Source organism: Budorcas taxicolor, chromosome 10 (assembly GCF_023091745.1).
Source record: "Budorcas taxicolor isolate Tak-1 chromosome 10, Takin1.1, whole genome shotgun sequence".
NCBI lineage: Eukaryota > Metazoa > Chordata > Mammalia > Artiodactyla > Bovidae > Budorcas > Budorcas taxicolor.
Genome location: NC_068919.1, coordinates 59988126 through 60000323, shown reverse-complemented (window position 1 = coordinate 60000323; position 12198 = coordinate 59988126). Strand labels below are relative to the sequence as shown.

Below are 12198 nucleotides of genomic sequence, written 5' to 3'. Positions count from 1 at the left end.
TGCTCTATCTGCTTCCTCTCCTCTTTGTCTAACAGTTAGGTTTCCTTTTAGCCTCCATCACCCAAATTCAACATGCAAGGTTTGGTAGGCTTGTAGGTGGCCAACACAGAAATTACAATAAGGAAGGCAGCAATGATAAACTTAAAAAAAAAAAAAAACCATCAAAGTCATGACATAATCTACGCAGCCAGGAATAAGGGATGCAATGACCTGAAACCTTAATCAAAGAATCCCTGTGGCTCTATTCCCTCTATCTCAGAAACATTCTAAAGGAAGTCACTGAATTAAAGTATTAACAGTGGCTTGCCTGAGTTAATATATTCCCAAGCTGGATTCAGAGGAAGTAGCAAAATCTTAGAGCTGGAAGGCTCTGCTATAAACATATTAATGGTATGTAGTTACATAGGACAGAATACTAAGAATCACCATGCAACCAAAACAAAAGAAAATGATGAAAAATAATAGATTGCCTATTACTTACGGACAATACACTGATTTCCCCCAGGTAAAGTCTTCCATCCAGGGCAGCAGTAAGCATTATAACGTGATCCACAGACATTGGGTCTGAAATAAAAACAAACAAAAAAATTCAATCATGATAACCCCATATATTTTTTTTTTTTCAAAAAAGAATATGTGACTAAATTAACGGAAAAATTTCCCAAGTTACTAGAACAGTATGAATCTTTGCAGACAAGAACAGTAAGCTCATGGGACTCAATGCTGGCTTAGTAGTTTGGTACATTTTAACATAATGATACCAATAAAGATACGCTTAATATCACCATTGTACACAGAGCATCAGGAAAATAAAAACCATAGAAACACAACACAGTTCTATCACAATGCACAGATATAAAAATTTATGGTGTTACACGAGTCTAGTTTGAACAATACATTTACCAATCTAGTTAAGAAAAGTCATCATAAAGTCTACTGAATGTGAGGCCTTATACTTTTACTCATTGAAGTTGTGTGTAATTTTTTTCTATGGCCAATCTACCCTCTAAAATATGACCAAATTCTTCCTTTCATCAGAATTACAGGAATGCAAACTCCGACATTAGTCAGAAAAAAAAAAAAAAAGCCAAAACATGTAAATATTTCTTTAGCCGAAGTCTGGAAGCATAGTTGATACCAACAGTTACAGGAAAATAAAGTCCATGTCACTCTGGATTTCTTGTTTACAGACAGCTCATCACATGTTTTGGAACAAAGCCACACATTCAGGATCCAGAAGATCCATATTTAACACTTTAAGGGAACAACTGGGTAAAGACTTAGCAAATTTTACACTGGAAACTAAGGCAGAGGATATAATACAGACACCCAGAAGAAACCATTCATTTCACTCTGCCACATCTGCGAGCCTAAACATTGACGCCAGTTCTTCAAGGTGAGGGGCTGATAAGGCAGACCAAAGGTTTTACAATCAATTTCACAAAATAGCAGCTATCCCAAGCCTTGCTGGTATAAATACTATAGTCCCATAAGTAAAAGCCTTTAAAAATGATTGCAGAGCTAAAATACTTTTTCTGTTGGGGGGGGTACTCACATATTCTCACTATATTTGCACAGAACCCTCCTGTATTCTCCCTGAACTCACCACTTTAACAAAATGCAGGATTGGAAAATGAGCTCAAGTCTTTGCCCTGTCCTGAACTCCCTTTATAGCCCCAGAGAACCTGGAACATCCTATAGGAAAAAATGCATACTTCAGACCAACTGATGCTGACATCAGAAAGAGAAAGAAGAAGGATGGAGGAGCCAAGGAGAGGGCCCCATATACATACTTAGCCAGGGTAGGATTAGCCAGGGTAAAATAGCCAGGGCTATTCCAACGCTAGACAGATAATTATTGGATAGAGGCTTAACATGTGCCTGGTATTGGGAACTCTCTGAGCCTTAGTTTATTTCTCTACAATTGGGATAATGGAATGTGTCCACATCAAATGTGTGTGTATCAGATGAAATAATGAACATGCTGCTGCTGCTAAGTCACTTCAGTTGCGTCCGACTCTGTGCAACTCCATAAGCGGCAGCCCACCAGGTTCCCCCATCCCTGGGATTCTCCAGGCAAGAACACTGGAGTGGGTTGCCATTTCCTTCTCCAATGCATGAAAGTGAAAAGTGAAAGGGAAGCCGCTCAGTTGTGTCTGACTCATAGAGACCCCATGGACTGCAGCCTACTAGGCTCCTCCATCCATGGGATTTTCTAGGCAAGAGTACTGGAGTGGGGTGCCATTGCCTTCTCCTAATGAACATGAAAAGCTTATAAATGAAAAGGACAATGAAAACACATAGCAGCAGCAGCATGGTGGTGGAATTATCTTCTGATCTAAATTAGCTATTCAGCCAAAGGAACCATAAGAGATTAAGGCAGAGAGAAACTTTGCTGGGAATTCCAAGCCAAATGCTGTCCAAGCTCTGTCCCTCCTGTGACAAAGTAGTGCCCTAAACTTCAGTTCGGAGTGCCCAGAACTTCCCAGGGCAACTCATAATCCTGGAAAAGGGAATGAGAGGAAGAGATAGGACAGACAGCTGGGGCAAGAGAACACCAAAACTTCATAAAAGTTCTCTCAATCTAAAATGATAATCCAGGCCAAAGTCAACCACCTCAAACCTTCCCCACCAACAGCTCCATTGGATCCAATGCAACTCCAAACTAAACCCTGGAAATGCTTCAGAGAATCCCTGAGCCTTGTGTAGGGTATCCTGTACTCAGAGTAACTGTGTTTTTCAAACAAAAACCAGGACACATTGTCTGACAAGAATGAGTGTATTTATGGAGTAAACACATACAACAGGGTTTAAAAAAAAAAAAAAGGTAGGTAAAAAAGAGTACAAAATCAGCCCTACAAAGCAAGATATTCAAAAGATTTTCCAAGGTATTTGAAAAATCACAGTAATAGACATTCTTTATTGTTCCTTCAATGTTTAGAATCAACCTACAGACAAAACATGGAAGACATTTCAATTTACAATGGTTACAAAACAAAAGGTCTTAAACCATCATGTGTCATAAATCAAGAAACAAGTTGGAAAGAAAAGTGTGGAGAGAAATAAAGCAATTGATTCAGGAAACAGAGGTTTAAGAACCTATTTTTTTTTAATACCAATAACTAAAAGTCATTCAATAATTATTTTAAAAATGGGAAAGAGAAGAGAGAGTAAAAGTATAGACCCAAGTGAGCTATGTCCCCATCTTTCACGGCAAGAAGCCAATAGGTTCTGTTTAAATGTAGACACAGAAGTACAAACACAGTACATGGTGTCAAGAGGATGAATATGAGAAGAAATAAAAACAGAAATGGTTAAAACTGGTTGCCTCGGGAGATGGAGATCTGGGGAAATAGTTCTTTTGCTTTCTCAATGAATACCCATCTATAACTATTCATTTGAAAAATATGTCCTGTTATACTTTGATCATCATCTTTTATTTAAAACAACAATTTTTACTTTAAAAGCATGAACTTCTTATCTCATAAACAGACTACTTCCTGCTTCATTAGAATGAAGCATTCATAGCTCCCTTTCATTAATTATCACATTTTCATTTCATTGCATTTCTTAAAATTCTATATAGTATTGAATTATGATTTGTTTTCATGCTCTGACTTTTTGGAGTTTAATAACTTCGTCCTTTTTAATAGGTAATATATTATTTAACTTCAACCAATATCACCAAATGACAATTGCTTTGTCTTATTGCCATTTGTTCTTCAACAACACTGAACACTACTATGTCTTGTGGCTTAACACAAAGTATTAGAAAGATATAAGTTTTCTCCTCTGCTGACTTTGGTCTTGAGAACTGCAAACTAACTGGATGGCACTTATTCTACTTACACACAGGAAAAAAAAAAAGAAAAACAGGTTTAATTCTAGAAATGAATGTCTTATTTAAGTTGGAAAGCACTAAGATATTTGAAGTCTAAAGTAGACACGTTGGATTATTTCCATTCTAAAAGATTTTACTCTCAGGTTTAAGCACAAAAAATCATTAATAAAGAAGACAAATCATTAATGAAGTTACTTTTTTGTGTAAATAAGTGTAGCATTCATACTTCTTCCTTTGTGCTTCATCAGATATACCGACCAACTCATCATTTAAAAAAGAGTCAGAGTTAGAGCTCCATGCAAGTGGCAGTTAGTATTCAGCAAATTAAAGGTAAAATTCAAAAAGAAAAGATATACCGTGCTAAAGATACATTATTTCATCTTCATAGAAACTCTCTGAGCTAAATTCTATTATTACTATTTTAACAGTAAGGAAACTATGTCTTAGGAAGGGTAAACAAGCTAGCTAGCTAAAGTCCCATAGCTTAGAAGTAAAGAATGGGGATTTGAACCCAGGAAATCTTATCTTAGAGCACACTGTCTTAAGGTAAAGATGTATTTAGGTAATAAGATGACATCCAATCAGCAGCACTGATGGTGGCATAGATTAAAAATATCACAAAATGTCCATCAACTGACCAAAGACAAACATAAACTGTTTTACCTGATTCTTAATAGTTTATGGTGGGAAGGATATGCTTCTATTCCACTTTACTGCTATACAGTACATTTTTTCAATCACTCTTTGTAACTTTTCTTACCAGTTGCTCTGAATGTTAGCCCTGCAACAACCCAACTCCAGTCACTCTAGGGGAGGGGTGAGCCTCGGCAGGCTGGATATTTGGATCCAGTTCAGACACAGCTCTCAGAGATTGTGTGGGCTAGCTAAAGGCCCTCTCAATGGAGCAAACAGCTGGGCTCTACCACGTTTGACCACGTCATTGCCAGAACTGGCCTCTGTGTGAGATGTCTGCAGTGTGTCCACATTCCTAAGCCAGAGCCCACTTCTGTGAGTCTGGCCTCTTACAGCCGGGATAGCCTTTCTGTTTCCTATCCCAAATGCAAAGTCTTTTTCAGACAAGACCGGGGTAATAAAAACAAATTCAAGGGACTCTTATTTTATATGCATGAGTTTCTCAGTTGTGAAGTGATAAAACTTTGGACAAACAGAATAATTAGCATTAAGTGAAGGTTAATGATAAGGACCCTGCTGGCTTCTTTGACCTTCAGGGGGAAAAGTTATCATTTAGTCCTCTTGAGCATAAGTAGTTGGAGAGGTATCAGAAAGCATATGCCACCACGTGACAAAAGGTGCCCCTGTAACACACCTCAAGGTAGACATCCTAATAGTCCAGTTTCAGAGTTTAAAAATAATTACAATTTTATAAAAAATGAGATGAAAAAACTATAATATGCAAATGAGCTATATATACTGTGGAACCACACATCATTATTTTATGAGTACTTTGACAAATTTTATCCAGGTAAAAAGAAAAACTATCTGTGCCATCTCATAAATGACTCCACTGCTTCAGTAAACTTTGCAACTGCTCCGCCCTTATTTTATTTATTTTATTCTGGCTCTCTTCTTAGCCGAAGCCAGAGGTCACAGCAGTGATCTGAATACTACACGTGACCATTCCAACCCGTCTGCCAGTCACAACAAATCGAGTAATGAAACTTCAAACCCCAGCACTGAAACTGGCTTCCATGGCCTCCTCAGGCATCAGCCAGGCTCTCCAGACCCAGGGACGTATTTCTGGATTGTCTGGATCAACACTGGCTGGGACACAGACAATCTTGGCTTTCTCGTTGGAAGACTTAAGCCAGTCAGCCAACCTCTCTAACCTACCACACACAATTTTTCTGAATGAAAATGATTTCAAAAGGAACAGGAAGATGAACCATTGTTATTCTGGCTTCCAGGAGCTTTACCCTCTTCTTGCTTTCTTCCATCTCTGTTAGATTAGTAACTCCATTATCCTCACCTCCAAAGCCAGTGTCTGTTTCTCAAGGCTTCCCTCTCTTTGCTTCTTTTCCTTCCTTCCTTCCTGTCCTCTCTCTCTCTCTCTCTCAGTTTCTACTCTCAGGGCCTCTAGAATGAAATGGTCTGTTATTACCTCCAACAGTCAGAGGATGAGATGGTTGGATGGCATCACTGACTCAACGGACATGAGTTTGAGCAAATTCCAAGAGACAGGAGAAAATGAAGGACAGGGAAGCCTGGTGTGCTGCAGTCCACGGGGTCCCAAAGACTTAGCAACTGAACAACAACAGCAACAAGGTATCCAAGATCACATAACTCATCGTCTGGTATAGCCAGTAAATTCACTACTGAGCACACAGTAAGGCATGTGACTAACCACCTTGTCTACAAGACGATTGCAGATAAGCACAAAGCAATTCAACCATATTCAGTGAGACTCTATGGCCCTGTGTTAGATAAGAAATAAAAGTGGCTTCCCTGGTGGCTCAGACGGTAAAGCGTCTGCCTACAATGCAGGAGGCCCAGGTTCGATTTCTGGGTCGGAAAGATCCCCTGGAGAAGGAAATGGCAATCCACTCCAGCACTCTTGCCTGCAAAATCCCATGGACAGAGGAGCCTGATAGGGTACAGTCCATGCGGTTGCAAAGAGTCGGACATGACTGAGCGACTTCACTTTCACTTTCACTTTCAAGAGAAGCATACTTAACACCAAGATCACGGTTTCTAATACCATTCTCCAATAAAAGGAGAATGACTGACTTCTCCTGACATGGCTGACTCAAGGACTAGGCAAGAAGTGCACAAGGTGAGTCTGGAGTATCGCGTGGCGATAGAAAGTAGAAGGTAACTGCCAAACAAAGAAACAGAGCTCACAACGATGAACATATGTTAGGGATACAGGAGCCAAATGAAGAGCTCCCAGTGGCCAAAGCTACAAACATCTAAGTAGCAGAATAACAAAAGTAGCATCGGATTATAACCCAAAGTACAAAATAAATGTCTATGAGCCAAGATTGATAAACAAATGATTGAATAAATAAAGGCAAGAAAAGAGCAAAGTCTCTTGTGCTAATAAATTCCAAATAATTTATGTAGATACTCTGCCTTCAAAAAGGTGAAGCATAACTCACTACTCCTTAAGCATTTCCCAAGAAATCCTAATTGACAGATAATCTACAAAATTCCTGACCAATAGTCCTCAAAACTATCACGGTCATCACAAACAAGGAAATTCTGAGAAACTGTCACATCCTAAGAAGACATTAAAACTAAATGTAATGTGGCATCCTGGATGGGATTTTGAACATTAAAAAGGACATTCAGTTAAAAAATTGATTAATCTGAATAAAAAATGGATGTTAACAAAAATGTATCGATGTTGGTTCGGTTAATTGTCATAAATGTATCAAACTAGTATAGGAGGCTAACAGCAGAGAAATTTGTGTCCAGGGTTTATAGGAGCTCTTGATATTATCCTCTTGTTTTTTTTCTTGTAAGTCGAAAACTGTTCTAAAATTTATTAGAACTTTTGAAGTTTATTTAAAAGTAAAATAACAATAATATTGTTACCATGCAATTATAAATAAACTGTTACATTCCCTCAAAGGTGACTAAGAAAAGAGTCTTTGCGCTTGAAAGAAGACAGACAAGTATGCGAAGCAAGCCAATATGACAGGTAAAACACAGACATCTGGGTCTGCCTGAGGAGCTAAGGAAGCTCAGAACAAGAGCACTTAGCCTCGTCACCCGAGGTGAGCTTGGAAGGGGACTGTCTGAGTTATGACTTGATGTTTCCCAGTTGCTAAGAGGGGTCACTAGTTTTATTTCATCCCACTGTTGAAATTGCTCTCAAATCCTCTAACCCCATTAGTGAATCCCTTGTCCAAATCCTAGTGTTTCACTGTTGGACTAATATCACATTCCTTTTTCCTGGCTTCCTGGTTCCTCTCTGCTCCATCAGGACAATGTAGCTAAGCTGCTTCTTTTTTAAATTAATTTTTATTGGAGTACAGTTGCTTTACCATATTGTGTTAGTTTCTACTGTACAGCAGTTGGACTTCCTTCCCATTTAGGTCACCACACAGCATTGTCTAGAGTTTCCTGAGCTATACAGTAGGTTCTCGTTAGATGCTTATCTTTTCATATTCACCATGCCTAATTCTATTCTCCTGGGATTCAGAGATAGACCTTTAATCACCATGAAATGTTATATATCTCACTATTAGCTTCAGATACCTTTCAGCGCCATCAACTTCTACACTCCTGCTCTGCTCCTCCTCTTCAGGGACTCAGCTGTCACTCATGTACAAGTCCCCTCCCCCAACACACACACACACACACACACACACACACAACCTTAAAACGTCTGCCTGCAATGCGGGACACCCGGGTTCGATCCCTGGGTTGGGAAGATCTCCTGGAGAAGGAAATGGCAACCCACTCCCATACTCTTGCCTGGAGAATCCCATGGACGGAGGAGCCTGGTAGGCTACAGTCCATGGGGTCGCTAAGAGTTGAACACAACTGAGCGACTTCACTTTCACTTTCTTTTATATCTTTGTGTTTAGTGTATAATTCCATCTCCTCTCATAACACTAATCTCTTTTCCTTGATTAATCCCATCATGTTTCAACCTACCAACACAATTCCAAACATACTTCTCAAAAACCCACATATGTTATACTGCAATTATACACTTTAAATAATTTTATGTACAGATTCTCATCTGTGAAACCCACCCGTAGGCCCTCTGATCCCAGTCTAACAGTTCCTCAAACAGAGAAACAATGCTTGTTATGCCAGGAATATCTTGGAGTCTGTTCAGAAGCACACAAGATAACACTGACTAAATGCCTTGGTAAGTACAAATCATAATTAACAAAGATTAATATCATCTCTTTGGTGTCATAAACAGGCTAGCTGTAAATGAGGCCAACATAGAAAACTGTCTCATAGTGAGAACTATTTCTTATAAATTAATCTATTTAAGAGAAGAATATTCCATGCCTATTTAAATGGTTGTGTGTGTGTGTTAGTCGCTCAGTCGTGCCCGACTCTTTGCGACCCCATGGACTGCAATCCACCAGGTTCCTCTGTCCATGAGATTTTCCAGGCAAGGATACTGGAGTGGGTTGCCATTTCCTTCTCCAGGGGATCTTCCCAACCCAGGGATCGAACTCGGGTCTCCTGCACTGCAGGCAGATTCTTTACCGACTGAGCTATAAGGGAAGCCCCATTTAAATGGTTATAGACAGTTAAATGGGCTTCCCTAGTGGTTCAGATAATAAAGAATTTGCCTGGAATGTGGGAGACCTGAGTTTGATCGCTGGGTTGGGAAGATCCCCTGGAGAAGGGAATGACAACCCAGTCCAGTATTCTTGCCTGGAGAATTCCATGGACAGAGGAGCCTGGCAGGCTACAGTCTGTGCGGTTTCAAAGAGTCGAACAAAACTGAGTGACTAACACTTCAGTTTAGTTCAGTTCAATTCAGTCGCTCAGTCGTGTCTGACTCTTTGCGACCCCATGAAGCACAGCACGCCAGGCCTCCCTGTCCATCACCAACTCCTGGAGTTCACCCATACTCACGTCCATAGAGTCTGTGATGCCATCCAGCCATCTTATCCTCGGTCGTCCCCTTCTCCTCCTGTCCCCAATCCCTCCCAGCATCAGAGTCTTTTCCAATGAGTCAAGTCTTCACATGAGGTGGCCAAAGTACTGGAATTTCAGCTTTAGCATCAGTCCTTCCAAAGAAATCCCAGGGCTGATCTCCTTCAGAATGGACCGGTTGGATCTCCTTGCAGTCCAAGGGGCTCTCAAGAGTCTTCTCCAACACCACAGTTCAAAAGCATCAATTCTTCAGCGCTCAGCTTTCTTCACAGTCCAACTCTCACATCCATACATGACCACTGGAAAAACCATAGCCTTGACTAGACAGACCTTAGTTGGCAAAGTAATGTCTCTGCTTTTGAATATGCTATCTAGGTTGGTCATAACTTTTCTTCCAAGGAGTAAGTGTCTTAATTTCATGGCTGCAATCACCATCTGCAGTGATTTTGGAGCCCAAAAAAATAAAGTCTGACACTGTTTCCACTGTTTCCCCATCTATTTCCCATGAAGTGATGGGACCAGATGCCATGATCTTCATTTTCTGAATGTTGAGCTTTAAGCCAACTTTTTCACTCTCCTCTTTCACTTTCATCAAGAGGCTTTTGAGTTCCTCTTCACTTTCTGCCATAAGAGTGACGTCATCTGCATATCTGAGGTTACTGATATTTCTCCTGGCAATCTTGATTCCATCTTGTGCTTCTTCCAGCCCAGCGTTTCTCATGACGTACTCTGCATATAAGTTACTAACACTTGCAGACAGTTAAATAGTAATGCATAATGGTTTCACGGCTTGGCCATTTTGCTGGTGTTCTGATCATTAATTTATTCTAATCAGTGAAGTTATCAATGCTTATAACTCAAGGATCAATATATTTCCTTTGAGAAAATATAATATAAATGTAGAGAAAACACTCATATATAAATATCTGATTCTACTTATTTCTTCAGCAAAAGAAAACCATAAATCCGAAAGGTGACTCGTCTCAGCAAAAGTTTGAAGTGTACTTTCTCATGGAAGATTGTTGTGTCTGATCAAAGTCACTGATGGGGCCAGCATTTGTGGTCAATTCCCAAAGATGAGCATCACAGAAGTCAGCAGGCAGCCTGGAGAGCTTCCTCTGGATGCACTGCTAGAACGGAGGCTTTTCCCTCCCTAATCTGTTTGCATCAGCAGCACAGAGAGGATGAGGCTTCCACAGTTTCATTTTATGTACGCCCTAAGTCGTGTTTCGTGGAAATTTTGTGCTGATCCAAAGCAATAGCCCAAGAACCTGAAAGCCAAAGAATTTAGGTTGCCATATCAAGGACACACATACAGACACACACACAGACACACAGACAGAGACACAGACACACACACATACACACACACACACACACACACACACACACACACACCCCTTCAGCATTTCTCAGCTAAGGAAACCAAGTTGCTAAGGCAGTTCTCCAAATCTGGGAGATCATTTTGGAGTGGCAGCCAATTTAAATCCTTTTGCAATCTTTTATAGGTGACTGAAATGGGAAAACCACTAGACCATTCAAGTATGACCTAAATTAAATCCCTTACAATTATGCAGTGGAAGTGACAAATAGGTTCAAGGGATTAGATCTCATAGACTGCCTGAAGAACTATGGACAGAGGTTCCAGACATTGTACAGGGGCCAGTGATCAAGACCATCCCTAAGGAAAAAAAAAATGCAAAAAGGCAAAATGGTTGTCTGAGGGGGCCTTACAAATAGCTGCGAAAAGAAGAGAAGCTAGAGGCAAAGGAGAAAAGGAAAGATATAAACACCTGAATGCAGAGTTCCAAAGAACAGTAAGGAGAGATAAGAATGCCTTCCTCAGTGATCAATGCAAAGAGATAGAGGAAAACAACAGAATGGGAAAGACTAGAGATCTCTTCAAGAAAATTAGTGATACCAAAGGAATATTTCATGAAAAGATGGACACAATAAGGACAGAAATGGTATGGACCTAATGGTATGGAAGCAGAAGATATTAAGAAGAGGTGGTAAGAATACACAGAAAAACTATACAAAAAAGATCTTAATGACCCAGATAACCATGATGGTGTGATCACTCACCTAGAGCCAGGCATCCTGGAATGAGAAGTCAAGTGGGCCTTAGGAAGCATCACCACGAACAAAGCTAGTGGAGGTGATGGAATTCCAGTTGAGCTATTTCAAATCCTAAAAGATGATGCTGTGAAAGTGCTACACTCAATATGCCAACAAATTTGGAAAACTCAGCAGTGGCCACAGGACTGGAAAAGGTCAATTTTCATTCGAAACCCAAAGAAAGGCAATGCCAAAGAATGTTCAAACTGCCACACAATTGCACTCATCTCACACGTTGGCAAAGTAACCCCCAAAATTCTAAGCCAGGCTTGAACAGTACGTGAACTGAGAACTTGCAGATGTTCAAGCTGGATTTTGAAAAGGCAGAGGAATGAGAGATCAAATTGCCAACACCCGTTGGATCATCAAAAAAGCAAGAGAATTTCAGAAAAACATCTACTTCTGCTTCATAGACTACACTAAAGCTTTTGACTGTGTGGATCACAACAAACTGTGGAAAATTCTTAAAGAGATGGGAATACCAGACCACCTGACCTGCCTCCTGGAAAATCTGTACGCAGGTCAAGAAGCAACAGATACAACTGCACATGGAAAAACAGACTGGTTCCAAATCGGGAAAGGAGTATGTCAAGGCTGTATATTATCACCCTGCTTATTTAATTTATATGCAGAGTACATCATGTGAA

At 40.1% G+C, this 12198-nt stretch overlaps 1 protein-coding gene across 1 annotated transcript in view; it reads right to left on the bottom strand.

Annotated features, from left to right (window-relative positions):
- The window catches only part of FBN1 (fibrillin 1), a 274877-nt gene that overhangs the window by 240083 nt on the left and 22596 nt on the right, over positions 1 to 12198 (bottom strand). The window contains exon 2 of the mRNA XM_052647051.1: positions 482 to 564. Coding sequence (XP_052503011.1) covers positions 482 to 564 — 83 coding nt within the window. The remainder of the gene's footprint in view (positions 1 to 481; positions 565 to 12198) is intronic.